At 41.4% G+C, this 20,132-nt stretch overlaps 1 protein-coding gene across 1 annotated transcript; it reads left to right on the top strand.

The window, feature by feature from the left end:
* The first annotated feature begins 567 nt into the window (after positions 1 to 567).
* On the top strand, positions 568 to 9,490 carry taf1b (TATA box binding protein (Tbp)-associated factor, RNA polymerase I, B). The gene is made up of 15 exons (XM_063496349.1): positions 568 to 750; positions 1,513 to 1,611; positions 1,872 to 1,956; positions 2,027 to 2,124; positions 2,190 to 2,282; positions 2,735 to 2,828; positions 2,943 to 3,102; positions 3,186 to 3,285; positions 3,362 to 3,509; positions 3,617 to 3,791; positions 3,869 to 3,906; positions 4,131 to 4,218; positions 4,377 to 4,447; positions 4,592 to 4,814; positions 6,274 to 9,490. Exons 1-15 carry the CDS (start codon positions 733 to 735, stop codon positions 6,611 to 6,613), a joined length of 1,830 nt encoding a protein of 609 aa, XP_063352419.1. The 5' UTR covers positions 568 to 732; the 3' UTR covers positions 6,614 to 9,490.
* Positions 9,491 to 20,132: the final 10,642 nt, after the last annotated feature.

Here is a 20,132-nt window from a genome sequence, read left to right as displayed (position 1 = left end):
AGCGTTTGCCCGCACATGTTTTATTTTGGAAATCCGTCAGGCGTTTGTGTTTGTTTTGTTGTGAGCTTTGCACGCGAGTCCAACAAAAAGCTCGTGAAACCATTCCCGTGACAGTGATTGATAACAGCTGATCAGCCTCAGCTATATCAATAATAAAAATCAATCAAACGATCATTCTGTTTGTACGTATATGTGTGTGTGTGTGTGTGGGGGGGTCATCTTATATAAGAGAATCAGAGAGACATCTGGCATCTATTTATAACCTCTGACCTCATCAAATCCGCTTAGAAACACAGAGCACATCAGGAACTCATCATCATCATCATCATCTGGAGGAAGAAAAACTCTCCTGATTAAAAGTGATTTAGAAACATCCAGAAAATTAATACTTAGTATATTTATACGAGAAGATGTAAAAAATAAGTATAAAAGACACATTTATCGTTTGTTATTTTAAACACATTTAACACAGTATAACACATGTATTATTTTTATTTTTACTTACAACAATATTTAAATAAAGCGTATTTATTTTATTTTATTTTACAGCTGAGTAGAAGTAGTTGAAGTATGTAATCTGGCCTGTGGTTGCAGCAGAGAGGCGTTCAGTCTCCTAGAAATCATGCGCGAAGAAGAAGAGTCCCAGTGTCTCCAACCAGAGGCACGTGCGGTTGTAACAAAGTGCCGACAAAATCCAAAGTTTCGTGTTAAAGCTGCAGTTTTCCACTCAGGATGGATGACGAACACACGGTGAGTCCCCCGGTGCTCTCACAAACAGGTCGTTTCATTTTACGCAACCTACGGTGAACGCAGTTGTCAGCTAGTTCGGTCCTACCAAACTCCATTAAAAATATTAGTGTTTTAAGATAATTGGCACGACATTCAGTCTCCAACTTTAACTTCATACATTTAACAGGTTTGTGTGACTCTGCAACCGATGAGTAATTAATCGGCACACATTTAATAACCGTTCTCTTCAATTAAAATCCGTCAGCGACAGTTTATTCATAATGTTCGAAATAAACTCATCTATCAGTACCTGTGAACTGTGAACGCTTAATGAGTTTTGATTTAAAATTTGATTTAAACTACATTGTGTGTCGAAATACTCAGAAAGTCTCAAAGCAGCCTTAAAGTAAACAAATGAAACCGCAAAGAAATATTCCCGATAAACATAGAAGGATTATCTTAGGAATCGTTGTTAATGACGTCTAGGCTTTTGTGGGTGAAGTGTTTGGGATCTGGAGGTTTAATTGTTGACCTTCTTTCCCGTGGGCGCTGCTGTGCAGTTTCACCAGCTGTTATACATGAATTTGTTTTTAAAGGCATTTGAATGTGAACATTAGCTCTGATTTCTCCTCCGCTGTTCATTAAGAGCTGAATGCACGAATATAAAGTTAATAAATACATAAAGTACTTTTTTTTTTTTAAAAGACTGAAAGATTAATTTATTCATTAGAATATTTACAGAAACACCTGAACATTACCGTGTGTATGTGTGCGCGCGTGCAGGCCGAGTACACGGTGCCCTGTGCCCAGTGTTCAGCGGTGGACTGGGGCATTTCGGACGAGGGTCGCTTCTACTGCAGGTCCTGCCACAACGTGATCGAGGTAAAAACATCTTCGTCATTATGACCTGTACAGTGGTCTGTAGCTGGAGGTTGAGGTGTCAGGGTCTCTTCAGTGCCCTTTCAGAGACACTCTTTTTACTACACAGGTGGATGAGTGTGAATTTGTTATGGGGATATAGGGAATTCAGAACTCCATAAACATGCTTTAAGATGCTTCTTTTAACAATATGGTGTTGGTGGTTAAGCCCACGTGTAGAGGACCTCCTTATTCTGTTGCCTAACATGTGACTGTGTCCTCAGAGGACCCGGGAGGTGGTGGACCTGTCCTTCTTAAAGTTGTCCAGCAGGGTGTCGACCATCAGAGGACCCCGCAAGAAGCAGGCCGGTCAGTGTCCGATCAGCAGCAGCATAAATCGATGATGTCATATCCTGTTTAACGTGTCTGTTTGTCTTAGAGCGTGGTCACGTGTGGATGGTCTGCGAGGGTTTCCAGTTCATCCTGAAGAACCAGGCCGATGCTCTGCTCGCGCTCGGAGTCCATCCTCAATTTAAGGTCCGCCTCCTCTCTGTTAACCACAAAGCAATCAATCAGAGGCCTAACTGGTGTTACTGTTTCAGGATGACGTGCTGTGTCCTCTGTGGAGGTGTTACCTGCAGAAAAGTCGCCAGGCCTACACCCACGACCCCGTGAGGAGCTGCAAGTTCAGAATGGTGAGTTTTTATGGTGGTGCCTGGAAACTGCTCGTCAGCTATATGTGTGTGTGTGTGTGTGTGTGTGTGTGTGTATATGTGTGTGTGTGTGTGTGTGTGTGTGTGTGTGTGTGTGTATATATATGTATATTATATTTTTTATATTTATTTAGTGGCAGTTTCACCATTGTTTTTATTTTTAATCCATTTTCATTTCTTTTTTGTATTTTTATTTGGTGTTATTTGATTTGTGTATTTTTAATCCTTAATTTTGATTAGTTTTGTCTTTATTTTCTTATTTATTTATTTCACAATTTTTTTTATTTGTATTCTTTTTGTATATTTAATAATTTTATTTGATTTTCTATGTTTTACTTCATCTACTAAGTTTTATTTATTTATTTTTTTTGTTTATTAATGTCATTGGATTTATTTCATTTTTTGAGATTTAATAATTAAATCTAAATCCTCAGAGAGCCGTAGGCTCTGACTCGGAGAGCGCCAGCGAGGGGATCAGCTGCACAGATGGCGAGTCGAACCCAGCAAGCACGGCGGGCTCAAACACAGGTACAGTGCTGGAAGCGTCCTCAGTCTGACAGGAAGCTCCTGTAAAAGTTTCAGTGTCAGGTCACATGACCAGATGAGGTTTCCTGCGTTAGTTGACTGCTTGTTTAACCTCAGAGAATTCCGGTTTTTGGTCCGGCTCCTCGGACACCCTCACCTACCTGTCCGCCAGGAAGAAGCGGAGCCAGAGTCTGCTGAGCATGAAGAAGACACTGGCTCTGATCTACCTGGCTCTGGTGTGGAGCCGTGAGGCGCTGACGCTCAGCGACCTGCTCAGGTAACACTTGCACCCACCTGCACTTGCGTGGCTGAGGGGTTTTAACCAGTGTGTTTCACCTGGATGAACGTGATGTTTTGCAGGCTTGTGAATGAGGGTCACATCCCGTACTTGAACGCCTATGAGCAGCTTCCTGAGGAGATGAAAGTCACGGGGAAGGACTCCCTCATCTTTGTAGTCGAGGTGAGAAAGCCGCCATCTTGTTTATTACCTGGCCCCGGTAACGATGCGTGACTTGGCTCTCACCTGGTTTCTGCAGACGGTCCCGTCTCATCACGCCGTTCATAAGGAGGCCGAGACTCTCATTCAGTTCCTGCAGCTTCCTGCTTTTCCTCCAATCAGTCGGCAGACCCTGTTGCACCCAGCGCTGCTCAGCCTCAGATACCTGTCCGACATCAACCTGCCCGGTAACAACTGCTCCAGTGTTCTGACCGATAATGGTCTCTGCTGGAGGCGACCTTCTTTACATACAAACACTGACAGAGTGTACCTGTACGCGCCTGTTTCCTGTCAGATGAGCTCCACCCCTGGGTCTGCAGGCTGTTGGAGCACACCGGTATGATGGATCAAACACTCCACACATTTGACCCGCACAATCACCCCACCCTGCCACGGTATGACGTGCAAGCCGCTGCCCTCATCATCGTCACTCTGAAGCTGTTCTTTTGCCTGGACGACATGACCGAGTGGTACGTATCTTTCACGCCGTCAGACGACCTCCGGCAGGGCTCCAGGTGTGCTGACTGTGATTGGTTCTATCTTTCAGGCATCTGTCCAATGATCTTGGACGACAGAAGGACTCAGGTCGGATTTTTATTTATTAAAAAAATAACATGGCACAGATGTAAGGAGCTATTCGATAACATGATCAGTTTGAAAATCAATGGCTGACTGCACGTGTTTGTGAATGACTGTATACAGATGACGAACTATGTCTGATCTTGGAACTTTTCTGCCCTTTTGACTTTTGAGCGTGACCCCTTCTAGACGTGGCTTGTGTGCGACTCTGTCTCTGTGTGGATCCACAGGTAAGGTGTTTAACCTGAGGAGGTGGTACAAAGTGATGCAGGCCGCTCTGATTCGAGCTCAAGAGAGGAGAGACCAGAATGTCTCCAGGTAGGACATCGGCGGTATTTCCCCTGAGGTTGATCTGTGTGCAGAAATCAGGTTTTAGTCCTGATTTTAAAGCGTGACGTCATTGGCGTCACGTGTGTTTTCTGTGTTTTGATGAAGAGTTCCTGATATGCTTTTTTTTTTTTTTTTTTTTTCGGCAGGAAGCAGTGGAAGTCAAAGAAACAAATTTACCCAAACAAGAAAGAAAAGTGCTCGATGATTAAAAAAAAAAGTAAGAAATTAAATTGGCTGATCTTATTGTGAAAGGGGTAAAGTCCTGTCCTTTCCTGTATATTAATTTCTCTCTGCAAAATTAACCTGAAGCACATGAAAAAACATCCTGAGATGCGACACACTCCCTCTGTTGTTTGTGCAGGAATTGCAGAGCAGGTCCAGCTGTGTTTCGAGAAACTGACTTCCTGTCCATCGGGGCTCCAGGACGTAGGACCATCGAGCTTCATATTCTGCTGGGGGGACGAGGAGGAATCGGACGGTCCCAGTCTGCACCACATGAAGCTGGACGAGGTTGTGACCCGTTCATACGACTTCCTGACTCCGCTGAACGACATGTACTGGCACCCGGCGCTCAGACGCTGCTTGTGAGTCACTCACAGCTTCAGTCTCAGGTTGAAATATCAAAATACACAAACGGGTTGGTCACAGTTAAGGAAATTAAACCCAGCACACTTTGAGTTCACTCAAACTCTCAAAGGTGTTTTTTAAAATTAAAGGTACACATTAAAATGATCAGAAATATCAGGGAATTCAGAGTGTCAGCATTTGTGGGTTTAATCTCAAAATGACCAAAGAGGAATATTTTCTCCAGAAACTTGCCTCAAAGAGAGAAACTTCCAAAGAGGAAAGTGAAGATTTCACGCTTAAGAGTGTACTGCTCCTTGTATAGAGCAGAAATAGAAGATTGCACGACATAAACATCAGCGCTTGTAGCTCGCTGGTCATCAGCAGTCAGCTTTATGAAATAATTCAGTAAAAAATTGAGATTTATGGTTTTAAACCCTGGAGAATGGCCAGTAAAGGGAGTAGTACACATCTTGGCTTGAGACCTTTTGACAAGTTGTTCTCAGAGGATAGAAGTTCTGGTGAGTCTATTTGGTCGTTTAAGGCTTTAGTCATTTTAAACTGAGCTGATGACAGAGGACTGAAAATAGCGATGCATGAACAAAGAATCTCAGTGTGACGTGTCAGGAAGAAAAAATTGGGTGGAGGAGGAAGTTACCTGCCAGCGTGGTGGAGTAATGTGATGGTTAGGAGTTGTGAGCTCTATGACGTTCACTGGCTGGTTGAAGTTTTCCCCCTCAGGGTGATGACAAAGCGGTGATATATGGACATGTACTGGTGTTCTGTATGTCATGAAGGTTGGACTGATGTTGCCTCACAGACTGGACGCTGGGTTTGATCGCTTACAGAATGACGCTTTCTTACCTCATCATGTCTGTGAAGGGTTTCAGTCATCCAGGTCATCATAGTCTAAGGAGCTTAGAAAAGCGTCTGGACTTCTTTAAATTTCTTGGGAAGCTTCTTCAGTTCCTACTGAGGTCAAATGGCCCTGGATGTCAGTGTCTGGGAAGGATCTCAAAACTGGATTATAGATGGCAGACAGTTGGTGTCGTAAGCCCCGCCCTCTGTTTAAAGATGGTTGTTCACAGTAGACATAGATGGCTTTTTTTCACTCCTCTTTCAAACCAGAGAAGACATTCTCTGTCCAAAATGTAGACATTTGGGGCATCCTTTCTCTTGGGGAATCTCCAACAATTGCTCTTAGAACTGAAGATGCTTCTCAGATGAGAGGTGAAACGTCTTCAAGAAACTTAAAGAAGTCCAGATGCTTTTCTTTCCAAGCTCCTTCAATTCCTTCGATGCTCATTAGTGGTTTTTAAACTGATTTGCTGAATGAGATCTCCTGGAAGACCTCAAACCTGTGACTGGGCCCGACAACAAACTGATCCCACATCATAATGCCAAATTTTCCCTCATCTGTCCAAACGTTCCCATGACGATGCATTGACACTTAAATCTTGCCTCCTCCTCCTCCTGCAGGTGCTACAACAGTCATTACAAGGAGGTGGAGGCAACGCTGCCACGCTCCTTCATCTGGCTGCTGCAGCTTTTCGCCTTCATGTTCGACGTGAAGCCGTTTTGCCTCTATGAGGAGGTCCTGAGTGTGGAGAGGAGGATCTTTGACACCAGACTGTACAGAGGGAAGAGCAAGGCCAATGCCGAGGCTTCGGCTGAGACTACCGGGGCTTCACCCGAGGCCCAGGCTTCACTCAACCCCCGGACGTCACCAAGGATGACCCGGACATCACCCAGGACGGCTGAGGCTTCACTCGGGACCCGGGCTTCACACAGGAAGCGGCAGAGAAGTAGGAAGAGCTGAGAACTTGCAGCATCTGTGGGACATTTGGCTGTTTCTGCTGCCTCCGTGTTTTTGTTTAAACCAAAGACATTTTTAATAAATGTAAAAGGGCTGCTCTTGTCTTTGATTAATTGCATTAAAACGGATTTTTGTGTCAATAGAAAGAAAATTTGGTCAGAACGTTTCCTAAAAAGGTGAGAGAGATCTCTCTGAAGGAGGAAAAGATTTGTAGTTTGAACAACAGGATCTGATGGAGAGTCACAGCATTGGGTTGGGAATGGTATCTGCAGGCGGGGAGCACGCAGTACCTGGAAGACTGATGGATGTGTGCATGTGATGAGGGTGTAGTTCTGCGTGTGTGTGGATGGAGCTGGAAGAGCTTTTAAATTGTGTAGATTTAAAGTTGTTAAACGTGCTGTCCTGAATATTTGAGCAGACTGTGTGACTCTCCAGGGGACTGCTCTGTGTGCCGTGGATGAACAGGAGTGCTGCACTGACTCAGAGTGACCAGCAGGAGGTGACGTTCAATCACACTAATGGAGAGCAGCCTGTTACAGGTAGCACACACTGAAACTGCTCTGAAGTCAGTTAGAGCAGCAGCACCGAGCAGCTGGCCAGATGTTTGTGGAAAAGTTGAGCTCAGAGCTTCTTTTGGCTGCTTGATTCTGTGGCTCCTCCTTCCTCTCCAGCTGAATGTTTTTTGGGCGAGTTTGAGATCTTCTGGCTTCAGAAGCTGGAAAACAGCTTGCGGTTGTAGTATGAAGGGTGGAGGCAGCTGTAGTTTAGAGGAGGAGCTAAGGACATATTTACCTCAGCTGACCTCCATCTGACACAGGGTGACCTTTTACTTCATGTACAGTCTGCGCCGTGTTAATATATTTTGACCTCAATGATTGACATGATTGTGAACAGCTGTCTCTGCTGCTGGGCAGATGGCAATATGAACTACGACCCTTCACCCTAACTGCTGACCAACCAAAGGTTAAAGGTGAAGCAGTGTTTCAGGTCTTACTCGTGTCAGTCCTGAGGAAGCGGAACTGCTCACCTCTGGTTTCCACCTGCAGAAGAAGAAACTGGCCAACACGTGACCTTTTGTAATGTTTTCTTACTATAAACCCCTGAATTGTGCAGGTTTAGCTCATAACTGAGCCTTCTTTTTATGAATGCGCCTGCCCACTACTTAGAGGTTGATACTGTCTACCATTTTAATTTACGTTTTATTACTCACTGTGAAAATATTTAAAAAAAAATACTGTCTGTATGCTGCTGCTAAATGTCCATCTCTGTATATCTGCAGACTTTCCCATTGGTTGGTGTTTATCTATAAATCTCTCCTCGGGCTGGTTCCCTCTTATCTGTGTGTTTATATGTGTAAAAACCACAACCAATATAGTCTTCACTCTCACAACGTCATACAAATGATTTTTTTTTTCTTAAAATCAAAACAGAACATGGGAAAAGTTTTAAATACGCTGTGCCTGTTTCTTGGAATTATCTGCAGAAGGAACAAAATGGAGTTTAAGTCCATTTTAAAGGGGCGAGAGTAACTCTTCTAGTCAGTGTGACTGTTTTTAATGTCGCTCTTAATGATGTTTTTACATATTATAAATGTATTTGTTTTTTTACTTATGTCTTGTAACTTTTGCCGCCATGATGGCCACTGGAAATGTTTTAAATCTCAATGAGACATTCACCTGGATAGATAAAGGATATTAAAGTGTGTATTTAAAAAAAAAAAAAAAAAAAAAAAAAAAACGAAAACAAAACAAAACTTCCCTCCTGCGCAGGCAGAGCCAAACAGTCATATTTCATGTAAACATTCATGACCGTTTGCTTTTCTTTATAAAACCTTTGAGTTTACATTTCGGCTGCAGAGAATGAGAGACCCTGTTTTATAGAGCTCAGATGAATGAGGACCTCAGCAATTCTCTGATTATGTGCTGCAGCTGGTTTCTAAAACGATGTAAAGACATCCAAGTTAGAAGACGCCTGAGAAAACCTGAGCCAACTGTTTGACTTCAGGTGTGCTCGCTCCATCGAGTCGCTGCTGCTGTGGCCTCCCCTCTGCAGGTCATTTAAGTTAATCGGAAAACAAAAATAAAATGAAAGTAGAATCAAATACAAAGTAACAGCAGCGTCTCATGCTTCATTTTTAATTTCATTCATTTGTTTTCACCAGTTGTTTGTCCACCTTCATTTACCACAGCTGTTGCTAGGGTAACATTACAGTGTTGGGCAGGTTGCCATGGTGATACTACAGAGAGTAGCCATCAAAGAAGTGCCTTTGTGCTGCATTCACTTACAGTTGGTTGACACTGGCATCGAGTCCTCAGATGAACTCTGAGCTGTAAATGTTTTGTCGAATTTCTCTGTGTGCCATAAACGCCATCGTACTGCATTCAAGGCCTGCTGGTTCATCTCAGCTTCAGTACCTTGTGAGCAGTACTTCCTGTATTGGTTGGCGCAGCAGATGATGTATAAAAATGCCTACAAGGAGCCAGGTCACCAGCTCCAAGCATCTGACAAAATAAAAGCTTTGTTTCTTTCTAAACGCATGATCGTAACCATCGTGTATAAGACAGAGCTCGCTTCTGTCACATCACTTTTTGGTTTTTCCCAATCCTCAAAGTTTTTTTTTTTTTTTGCATTTTGGTGCCATTTTGTTTCCAGAGCTCACCATATTTGGATGAGATGGCACAGCATCCATGTTATTAGTGAGATCATTAAAAAGTGCTCCAACAGCACAAACATGGCCCACAGGTCCAGTTCAGGGACTCTAATTAGCTGAGGTATCTGCTAGCAGACAGCTAGCAGCTACTGGCGCCTGTGTTTTGTCATTCACTGGTCAGTCAAAAAGGCCACACCCCTAATAATGCAAACTTTAAGCCTTAATACAATTTAAACAGGTTGTGATATCTGTATCTTACTTCTGATATGAACCCAAATAAACTGTTAGACTCTGTTCTTCAAAATTATGTAATCTGCATATAGTGACACCCTTCTGGTTATTCCTCTCTTTTACTTCCTCTTTATTCTGTAGCAAAGTTTAAAACGGGTGTTATGAAGGGGGAAATTCTCTGTAGAGAACAACCAATTTGTGTATCAGGCTGTAAACATAGGTATGAGTGGTTTCTCAAAATATGTTGTGAAATACTTGTACGGATGTTAATGGGTATTTCATAAGGATTAACAGACAAGGGTAACACCACCTGGGTCTGGGTGCAGTTTCCCCCTGCAGGGGCAAGGGTACCTAGACCCGGTTCTTAGAGTACGCTTGGGGAGTGTGATTGTGTGTACAGCGTCTCTTTATGTCTGTCTCCACGTTGGTTGAGTGTGGAGTAATTGCCTATGAGAGCATGAGGGTGGGAATGGATGTTTGTATTTGAGTGTGCCTGTATGTCTGTGTCTATATGTCAGGTTGGGTATCAGACGCTACCTCTCTGGGGACATCTCAGGCCCTCCAAGGTTTGGAGGCCTATCTCCCCCCACCACTTCCCCTGCCGGTGGCAGACGCCCTCAGACATCGATGCGTTGGTGGTTCTTTGTGTCCGGGGGTGGGCGTCCGGGTACACACCGGCTCACTCCTTGGTGGCTGCTTATCTGGGCCTGGAACCTGGGGCTCGCTCGGGCCACTTCGGGGGTGGGGTGCCCTCGGCCTCTCGGCCTGGGGCTCGGTCACTCAGGCACAGCTGGCTGCCGGCGGAGCTCACGGGCACGTCACTGCAACCCCCCCTGGCTTCTGCTCCGCGGCTGCTGAGTGATCCCTCATCTGGGACTCTCCTCAGCTCTTTCTGGGACAGTGGCGCGGCTGCCCCTCTGTTGGTCTTCCTTGGTCTCTTGTGTTCTGGGGGCCTCTGGATGTCTGGAGTTTTGATCTCCTCCATACCTGCTTCATGCCCTGGAGGATGGGACTGTGGCCCCCCACACCCTCTAGCAGATCATTACATTAAGGAACCTTTTAAATACAAGCGCGCTCATGCTCACAGGTGTACACACAGGTGATCACACACACAAACTACACCCTTTTTGGCTCCTACCTCAAAGCACACTGTGCGCTGTCGATCTTACGTGCTGCACAATAATGTTTAATATTAAGTATTTAGTGTTATATTCCCATATATCATTGTGATGTTGTTTATTCTATTACTCTCGTTTTCTTCTGCTTGTTTTCTTTTTTCTTTCTCAACAGGTGATCCAGGTGATCGATATATGTATTTTTTGTCTGCTTATTTTGTTGCTTTTTGTTTTTTGCCCTTTATCCCCGTCCCTCTTCTCCGCTGTTTTTTTTTGTGTTGTTTTGTTTTGTTTTTTCCCCCCTCTTTCTTTCTCCCTTTTCTTTTCCCCTGTCCCGTATCTAGCAAGTAAAAAAAAATAAAATAAAATAAAATAAACAATAAAAGGTAAATCAAATGGACCATTACGGCAAGGCTGGGATGGTCCATTTGGTAAAGTAAATCCGTTGGGCATCTTTCTTCGCCTTTAGACAATAATTCTGATGGCAAAAGAACCAAACGGGACAGGTTTAAAAAAAAAAAAAAAAAAAAAAAAAAAGGATAACAGACATTTAAAGAATACCCAATCACAATGACTGAAGATTCGGATTACAAATTACGTGATTTTGAAAATAATATTGATCCAGAAAGGAATGTGCTTAATGCAATTAATGTTACATGCGAGTATTATACTGAGAATCAATTTAGGGATAATGTTGACATAGGCAATACATTTTCATTAATCCATTTCAACTGTAGAAGCCTCTATAAAAGTTTTGTTCTGATCAAGGATTTTTTGAATAATCTGAAAGGCAAGTTTAAAGTGATAGCACTATCAGAAACATGGATAGATGAGGAAAGAGGTTGGGACTTTCACATTGATGGGTATGAATTATATCATATAAATAGTTCTAATAAGAAGGCAGGAGGTGTGGCACTTTTTGTTGATACTGATTTGAAATGTAAACAGGTTGAATATATGTCTGTGGCTATTGATGATTTAATGGAGTGTGTGACAGTAGAAATAGAAATGGAAAGAAAGAGTAATATAATTGTTACGTGTATGTATAGGAGGCCTGGGAAACTGATAGAAACATTCACAGATGTAGTAGAAGATTTACTGAGCAAGGTAAAGGGAAATAAGACATTCTGTATTTGCGGTGATTATAATATTGATTTTTTTGAAAATATCCAATCATAAGGCATCATCAGATTTTTTTGAGTTATAATTTGGAAGAGGGTTTTACCCTCTGATTACTAAACCTAGTAGAATAACTGAAAAGTCAGCTACTTTAATTGATCATATTGTCATTAATTGCTTGGAAAGCAACATAAGTGGTCTTGTCATAAATGACATAAGTGATCATTTACCCGTTTTTGTTACTTTAGATTATATAAGAATTAGAAATGATGATGCAATAAATGAGTTCAGGCAAGATCTTATGAAAGAAGATTGGAATGAGGTTTCTGTAAATGACGTCAATGCTGCATACGAGGCATTCTTAAATACTTATTTGGTTTTGTATGAAAATCACTGTCCACTGGTATTATATAAGCAAAAGAAAAAGAAAACTACTGGTAAACCATGGATAACAAAAGGACTAGAAAATGCATGTAAAAAGAAAAATAAATTGTATAGAGATTATATAAAACTTAGAACAAAGCCTGCTGAAATGAAATATAAAGTTTCTAAAAATAAGTTAGTATTAATTATCAGAAAGGCTAAGAAAGTATTATAATAAATTATTTTACAAAAACAAAAATAATATTAAGGGTATGTGGAATATCTTAAAGAGATGAGAGGAATAGTATTGAACTGGTTAAGCAGTTATTTAGATAATAGGTTTCAGTATGTGCAGTGTTTAGGCAATTCATCTGATAGAATGAAAATAGAATGTGGGGTCCCTCAAGGTTCTGTTTTAGGACCAAAACTTTTTAATTTATATATAAACGACATTTGTGATGTGTCAAAAATGTTAAATTTTGTTTTGTTTGCAGATGATACAAATTTTTATTGTTCCGGAGAAAACTTGAAAGAATTGGCTAAAATTATGGTTATTGAAATGAAAAAAATTAAAAAATGGTTTGATGTAAATGAGTTATCGCTGAATTTGGAAAAAACAAAGTTTATGATATTCGGAAACCGTGTGAAGGAGGAAGAGATAGTATTATCTATAGAGGGAGTATTAATTGAAAGAGTGACAGAATTCCGTTTTCTGGGTGTAATAGTCAAGTTAACAAGTTAACGTGGAAATCTCATATTGAACATGTTAAAAAAAAGTTGGTTAAAAGTATTTATATCCTGGGTAATGTAAGATATATATTAGATTACAAGACAATGAGAATATTATATTTTTCATTGTTTCTACCCTATCTGAGTTATTGTGTTGAAGTATGGGGGAATACATATGTGACTAATATGAAACCATTATATTTATTACAGAAGAGAGCGCTTCGAGTTATGCATAATGTTAAATATAGAGAACACACTAATAGTTTGTTTATAAAATCGAAATTATTAAAACTAGAAGATATAGTGAAATTACAGACATTAATTATTATGTTTAGGGCAAAAAATAAAACACTACCTCTTAAGTTACAAAGTTTATTTGTATTGTGTTCAGAAAATGGGGACGGCAGAAGGAAGTTTTATTTTAAGCACCGGTTTGCTCGAACCACACAAAGGCAAATGTGTCCAACAGTCATAGGCATAAGAAACTGGAATTCTCTCAGTGATCATCTTAAGTGTTGTACAAATGTTTCTCAATTTAAAATCTGCTATAAGAATAAAATGATAAACCAATATGAAGAAGTTGAAAATAACAGAATTTAATTGTAGAAAAATTATCCTTTTAGTTTGATATTTAGTGGTATTGCTCATTGTTGGGTATATTGTTCTGTTTGTTTTGTTTTGTGCAGAATATTGTCAGAGTGTAATTTTGGTTGCCTACTTGTATCACAGATAGGGGGCAGGTGTCAATAAGAATTTATTCTTCTTCCTGCTCCTTTTCATGCATGGAAACAGTGTTACTTTAATTGAAAGGAAGGTTGTGTATGGGAAATGAATTACTGCTGTACCATGTGTGAAACAAAAAAAAATAAATAAATAAAAATAAACATGTTTATTTCTGCTGTGAAGTTTTAACATAGGAGTGTATTGGGGACTACAAGGTTGTTGTTGTTTCAGCCTCAGAAGTCTCAGGTTGTTTTTTTCCGGCTGAGTTTAAAATCATTCATTTCCTCAAGTACTGACCTGCAGCGTGCCATCACCATTGCTGTAGATTCAGAAAATAAGAAGTCACACTAAATGAGTAGTTTAAATAACTGACTACTGCATTAATCATTTAATTGGAGAGGATTCAGGTCTGTCTTCTTAACCTCTAATAATATTCAAATAATCCTCAGGAAACAGATCAGCTCTCTCGGCTCAGTCCTGTGTGCTGACGGTCAGCTTGTGTTTTTTCAGCTTTTAAAAAAAAAACCTCCAAAAAACCCCACTTCCTGTTGAAAACTGTGAGTTCAGCGCTCAGAGAGCCAACTCCGCGTGGACCTTAAACACATCAACTCCCCTGCCATCACAGCAGCGAACTAAACATCTGGAAGAAATCCAGATTTCACTCCAGTTCCTGGAAAGAAACCCGGCTCTTTGCAAAGGATCTCTGTCATCTGACCCCCATTTAAACAAACTTAGAAATTAAAAATCAGAGGACATGAAACTCTCAGACTAAGTTTCAACCTAGACTTTTAAGCCATTTTCACCTCATGAAATAATAATCTGTTTGTTCTCATGTCAGTAAAACTTTATCGACTACGTCTGCACTTTATTTCTGCTGTGTTTAAGTTTGGTGAACGTGAAATCCTGCACAGAAGAAGGTTTGACTCTCAGAGGATAAAACTTGAGGTAGGATAGATCTATCAGATCAATAAACCAATAAATCAGACTGCAGGTCAGAATATACTGTCCATATTTCGTTAATTTCCCCAAAAGTAGAATTATTATTTTTTAATCAGGAAAGGATTCTTCTCAAAACTACAAACATCTTTTTTTCTGAATTATTGATACTGATTTCCAAACAAAAATCAGTTGACCTTAAACGTCTCAGTGTGTCAGATTTAAATGAGAAGATTTTATTTCAAAACCACTGACTTCAAAGAAATTCAAAGAGATTTTTTCTTTCATTCTGGTGCTCCAAAGAAATGAATAATTTCAGGGTTTATTTCAGTAAAGTGCAGATTTAAATTTTGTTCAGAAAAAAAGGAAAATGTCTGTTTGCTGTAAAGAATTTAAATCAGATTAAATTAAAACCAAGAAAAAACTAATGTTTGTGTCGCATATTTTAAAAACATTGTTTAAAAAAAGACTGAAATCAAAGAACAGATTCTGGTTTTTCTTCAGAGTCACAGACTTTGATCTTCATCACAATCTGTCAGCGAAAGAAAGAGAAGCTTGAAACACTTTTTTTAATGTAGCAGAAACTCAAATATTCAGAGCCAAAACTGAAAGTGAGACAAGAACAAATACAAACACTCATATTCTGTGGAATGTTTTTACCTGTTTAATGTCCGTATTAAAACGTAGATAAATGAAATTTCTTCCTTAAAGCCTTAAAGGTTTGATGTATTTTTGATTTACTCTGAAGCTCAGACTCTATCCTCAGTTTTAATCCCGACACAAAAAAAGAAAACCTCATGCTGCTGCATGAAGACTAAAGACTAAAGCACGTCTGAGAGGAAAACAGGAAATACAGTTTCATTTCAAAACTCAAACTGTAAAAACAGAATCAGAGGGGTTGTTTTTGTCCGCCTGATTCCCTCGTTTCTGTCTTTATTCCTATTTTAATCACAGTTGGAGCTTCAAATATGAAAACATTTAAGCTCAGTGTAAAGTTCTGAGGATTAAACCTGGTTCTTGTGAGCGTTGTTGTGATGATGCGTCTGCAGTTTGATGTCTGCTCTGCTGTTCCCTCCATCACACACCAGGACCATCCACCAGGCATCATTAAAGTGGCCAAACAGGAAATGAGCGACACAGGAAATGTTTGTTTACACTGGCCTGGAATCAACTGACTCAGCTAAAGCAGACACTCCCATCATGCCTTTCAGCTGAACATCAGAGGAGGAAGAGAGTAAAAAAATAAAAACTGATGAACTGACCGTGGAGGACGAAGTGAAGAAGGCCAGGAGAAGGAAACAAAGTAAGAGAAGGAGGGAAGGAAAACGGGGGTCTCTGAGAGCCCTCGGTCCAGCCCCTGCTCTGAGCCTCCGTTTCCCCCTCTGCAGCACCACAGAAAAAGAAAACATTTGTGCAGTGTATGTGTTGAGGGCGTTTGGTGCGCCGCCCGCCTTGTACAGGATGACGGATGGAGTTTGACCTACATTTGAGTGACCCCACCCACCCCCTCACCCCCTCCTTCTTCTCCCTCACATATGTTTAATGGGGCTGGGTGTGTCGCTGGTCGATGAGGTCAGCTGGTCTGACTGCACAGCTGAAACCTGCAGACACGTTTCAGACTACTGCAAAACTATACTGAGGTGGTTCTGACCAATCAGAGCAGCCGCAGCCAGTCAGAGGAGGCCAGGTGTGTTAGAAAAGTAAAGAAACAACTTTTATCAGTTCACTTTAAAGTGTGACAGAGACCACATCAGCTGATGGCACGCCAACACTGGTCACACGACAGTCTGCAGATCGTGTGAAGTTCAGGAGCTAAACTCAGGAACGGGCTCAGAACTAACCTTAGAAATAAACTTGGAGCCGTTTTCTGCTGCAGGCAGTCACCTTCAGCAGCATTCACCTGCTCGCAGCGGCTGAACACAAACCCTGCTGCTGTTTTGTTGGTCTCAGAGTTGTAGTTTTAGTTTTTCATCAAAGCTCTTTAAACTCATCACTGTGTGAGTCGAGTGGATCTCCAGCCTTAAACTAACCTAACCTATGAGCGGCTGTTAAATAAACCAGACGAAACCCGCTGAGCTCGGTTTGTTTGGGTCAGGTTTGGTTGGAGGTCAGCTCATGTGCGAACACAAGCAGTCTGACACGCCTGAGCCGGGCAGTGGACGCCCATTAAAGACTGTAAGAACATTGCCGTGGGGGGCTGTAATTCCTAGAGGTCTGATTCTTGGAAGTCTGGGAGGAGGAATGACCTTTGACCTTGCAGTAATGTGCACCCCTACTCCCGTGGAGCCTGCTGTTCACAAACTGTAACTGACATGGAAACTGAGTCTAGGGCTGGGCCATATCATACCGTTCACGGTAATACCGGTATAATGTTGGGCAACGATAAGAAAATGAAATATCGCGATAGAATATGGGTAAAACGCGCATGCGCAGTGCCTTTGTTTTCATACGCACATGGCGGAAAAAGCATGGCGGCGACGGAGAATGAGAAGGGCGAAAGCGGATCGTTGAATGAAACGGATGAACCAGAACTGGTTTGTAAAAATGCTGCAACTTCAGTGGTGTGGAACTGGTTTAGCTTTCGTCCGTCAGATACACAACAAAGCACTATTTTTGGTAGAGCATGCTACCGAGCCGTCGTTATTACCGTGTTTTTTGGAAAATACGGCACACTTAAAATCAATCCTTTGATTTTTCTGAAAATCAACAGTGCCCCTTATAATCCTGTGGCACATGAATTCTGGTTGTGTTTACTGACCTCGAAATGATTGTATGTGGTACACGGCGCTCGAAAATCTGTCAAATGCTTTAGTACGACTTTGCTAAGCTGCAAACCCGCACCACTTGATGGATTGTCAGAGCATTAAGGCTATCGTAGGAAGGAGCCTCGCGGAGTGATACGTACTGTGCTACAACATAATATTACCGTATTATGTGTGTGTATAACCTCTTTTTAAGTTTTGTGGATATTATATATGGTTATGCTGAGGATATGTCGGCCAATTTCCACTGGAAATGCCTTTTGGTTAAACTGTCAGCAAGGAATTTGCATTTGCACTGTTAAATTTTTATATAACTTTAATGCACATAAAAAGCAGCTAAAATCTGCTCATGTCGTGAGTGTTTTTCACTTTTTAAGATTATGTTCACATGCATTTGTCATTTCAGCCACTAAAGCTTCAACTTTTCCACAAAACCCAAATTTTAATTTTTTTTCTCCAGAAATACACATGTGCGTCTAATCCTTTCTGTATTGACAGCAACATGTCAGTGATGTCAAGCTGTTTCTATCATGTCACCAGTAAAAAAAAAAAAATTTTTATGCTGAGGATATGTCGGCCAATTTCCACTGGAAATGCCTTTTGGTTAAACTGTCAGCAAGGAATTTGTATTTGCACTGTTAAATTTTTATATAACTTTAATGCACATAAAAAAACAGCTGCTTGTTTAAGTGAAAATACATTGATTTTTTTTTTTGCACTAATAAAGTTGTGGAGTTGTAAAGTATTTTGTCTAGTGTCAATTATATCGTCAGTTATATCGTTATCGCAAATTTTCACTCCAGAAGGTTCACATGTTCAGAGTTGCTTCTAGAAAAGATTTTATATATTAAAAAAAAACTTTACTCTCTTCACAGGTATGTGAAAACAGAGTACTTTACATTTCTGTTGTAAGAACATTATACTTGTATTCATGTTACTCTTTATTGTTGCAGAAAAGTCTTGTGTTTACAGGACATCACTTTAGAGATGAAATCCTAGAATTTTACTGCTCAGACGGTTTGTTAGTACAGTAACCTCGCAGCAGCCAGGTCATTAAAAATGACCAATGACATGGAGCATTTTTAATGTCAGTAAAAATGCTTTAAAACACTCCAACAGCACAAACACGGTCCTGCTACATGCCACCTGTCAGTAAAAGAAGCCACTTCCCTAATAATGCAAACTGAAGCCGATTGTGATATTTGTCTCTGACTTCTGATATGAAGATAAACTGTTGGTCTCCTTTGTCTTCAGTATATAAAACTGTGTCATCTGTATATAGTGATACCCTTTTTTTGCTTATTCCTCTCTTTTGCTTTCTCTTTATTCTGTAACTAAAGTTTAACAGCAGTTTTATGAAGAAGGAAATTACTTACAGAGACTAAACAGTTGGTGTATCAGGCTGTAAACATGTTTATTTCTGCTGTAAAATTTTAACATAGGACTGACTCACTTTAGTGAACCATGGTCACTAAAAATGCAAAGATTTATTACACGTGTGTGATGTCATGATTCAGACTCTCAGTGTTTCTATGAATTATAATCAGTAAAGTGAAAAAGTGTCCTTGAATACTTGAAAATCTCTGCACCTCTACCTCTGTACCTCCTCTCTTGAGTTTGGAGAGTTTTTAAATGTGAGGAGGTTTGAGGGTGCCGTCACCCTGAAGACAGGTTCTCCTTTGTGTCTCTAGACTTGGGCGGGATGTTTGAGGCCCTGTAAAGCGCTTAGGTTCAGGTGAGGTCCAGGTGAGTTTCCTGCTGCAGAGCTGGGACGTGGCTCAGTGAGTGCGCGCTGTGGTTTCTGCACTCTGACTTCATGCTGCAAACAGCTGAGCTCAGCCTCCTACTGCACAAGCCTGCGACTGTTTTCTGCCTGGAAACCGTTTTTTATGGACGGATCGCCCGCCTGTGTTTTTCTCCCCCCTCCTTCCCCCTTTTTTCTCTTTTTTTAACTTCACAACCTCACTGAACTTGGAGTTGAAAATGAACTCACATCACCCCGGCCTGCTGCCTCTGTCCCACTTTCATCTCTGCAGCTTCTCTGACATCCAGGATGTGTTTGAGCCGCCACCGCCGACCTGAAGGTGCTGTGAGGCAGCAGGTGAAGCTGAAGGTGCATCTTTGTCTGACTTAGACAGGATGTCATCACTTCCACCGCACGTGTCAGAACGATGACGACTGTGGTGATGATAATGATGCGGCTGCTTAAAGGGTTAACCTGCAGCGACAACAAAGGAGGGAGGAAGAGGAGGCAGTGGGTGCTGCCTTTTAGCCCCGCCCTGAAATTCTTTATTGGAGAGGCTGTTTACAACCTCGCCGCATAGGAGTCCCCGGGTTCATCAGCCCTGCGGGGAGGGGGCGAGGAGGAGGAGGGCTCACGAGAGCGAGGAGAGAAATGTTACAGGAAGAAGACAATAAGAGACGATGGCGAGGCCTCCAGAGCCGCCGCTTTGTTTCTTTGTCTCGTTTCTGTGAATTTAACGTGCACATGTCTGAGGCTCCGCGCGCACGTGAGGAAGAGGAGGGAGAGGAAGAAGACGACGAGATTGTGTAGTTTCAGCTCTGCAGTGAAGAGAAAGTGTTTACATGTCCCTGCTGCAGCATGAAACAGTGAGCACATCACAGCCACACCACACCAGCTTCACTAAAGAAGGAAAGCAGCTAAAATCTGCTCACGTCGTCAGTGTTTTTCACTTTTTAAGATTATGTTCACATGCATTTGTCATTTCAGCCACTAAAGCTTCAACTTTTCCACAAAACCCAAATTTTATTTTTTTTTCTCCAGAAATACACGTGTGTCTAATCCTTTCAGTATTGACAGCAACATGTCAGTGATGTCAAGCTGTTTCTATCATGTCACCAGTAAAATTATTTTTTTGTCTTAGCAGTGTGTC

This window comes from Pelmatolapia mariae, linkage group LG15, assembly GCF_036321145.2.
Source record: "Pelmatolapia mariae isolate MD_Pm_ZW linkage group LG15, Pm_UMD_F_2, whole genome shotgun sequence".
NCBI lineage: Eukaryota > Metazoa > Chordata > Actinopteri > Cichliformes > Cichlidae > Pelmatolapia > Pelmatolapia mariae.
Note: the sequence above shows the minus strand (reverse complement) of the source record. Positions and strands in the feature narration are given on the sequence as shown.

Excerpts from the sequence above, each read along its gene's own strand:
- taf1b (XM_063496349.1), top strand. Across the intron at positions 3,792-3,868 it reads CTGGACGACATGACCGAGTG|GCATCTGTCCAATGATCTTG; the intron begins GTACGTATCTTT and ends TCTATCTTTCAG. Across the intron at positions 4,815-6,273 it reads CCGGCGCTCAGACGCTGCTT|GTGCTACAACAGTCATTACA; the intron begins GTGAGTCACTCA and ends CTCCTCCTGCAG.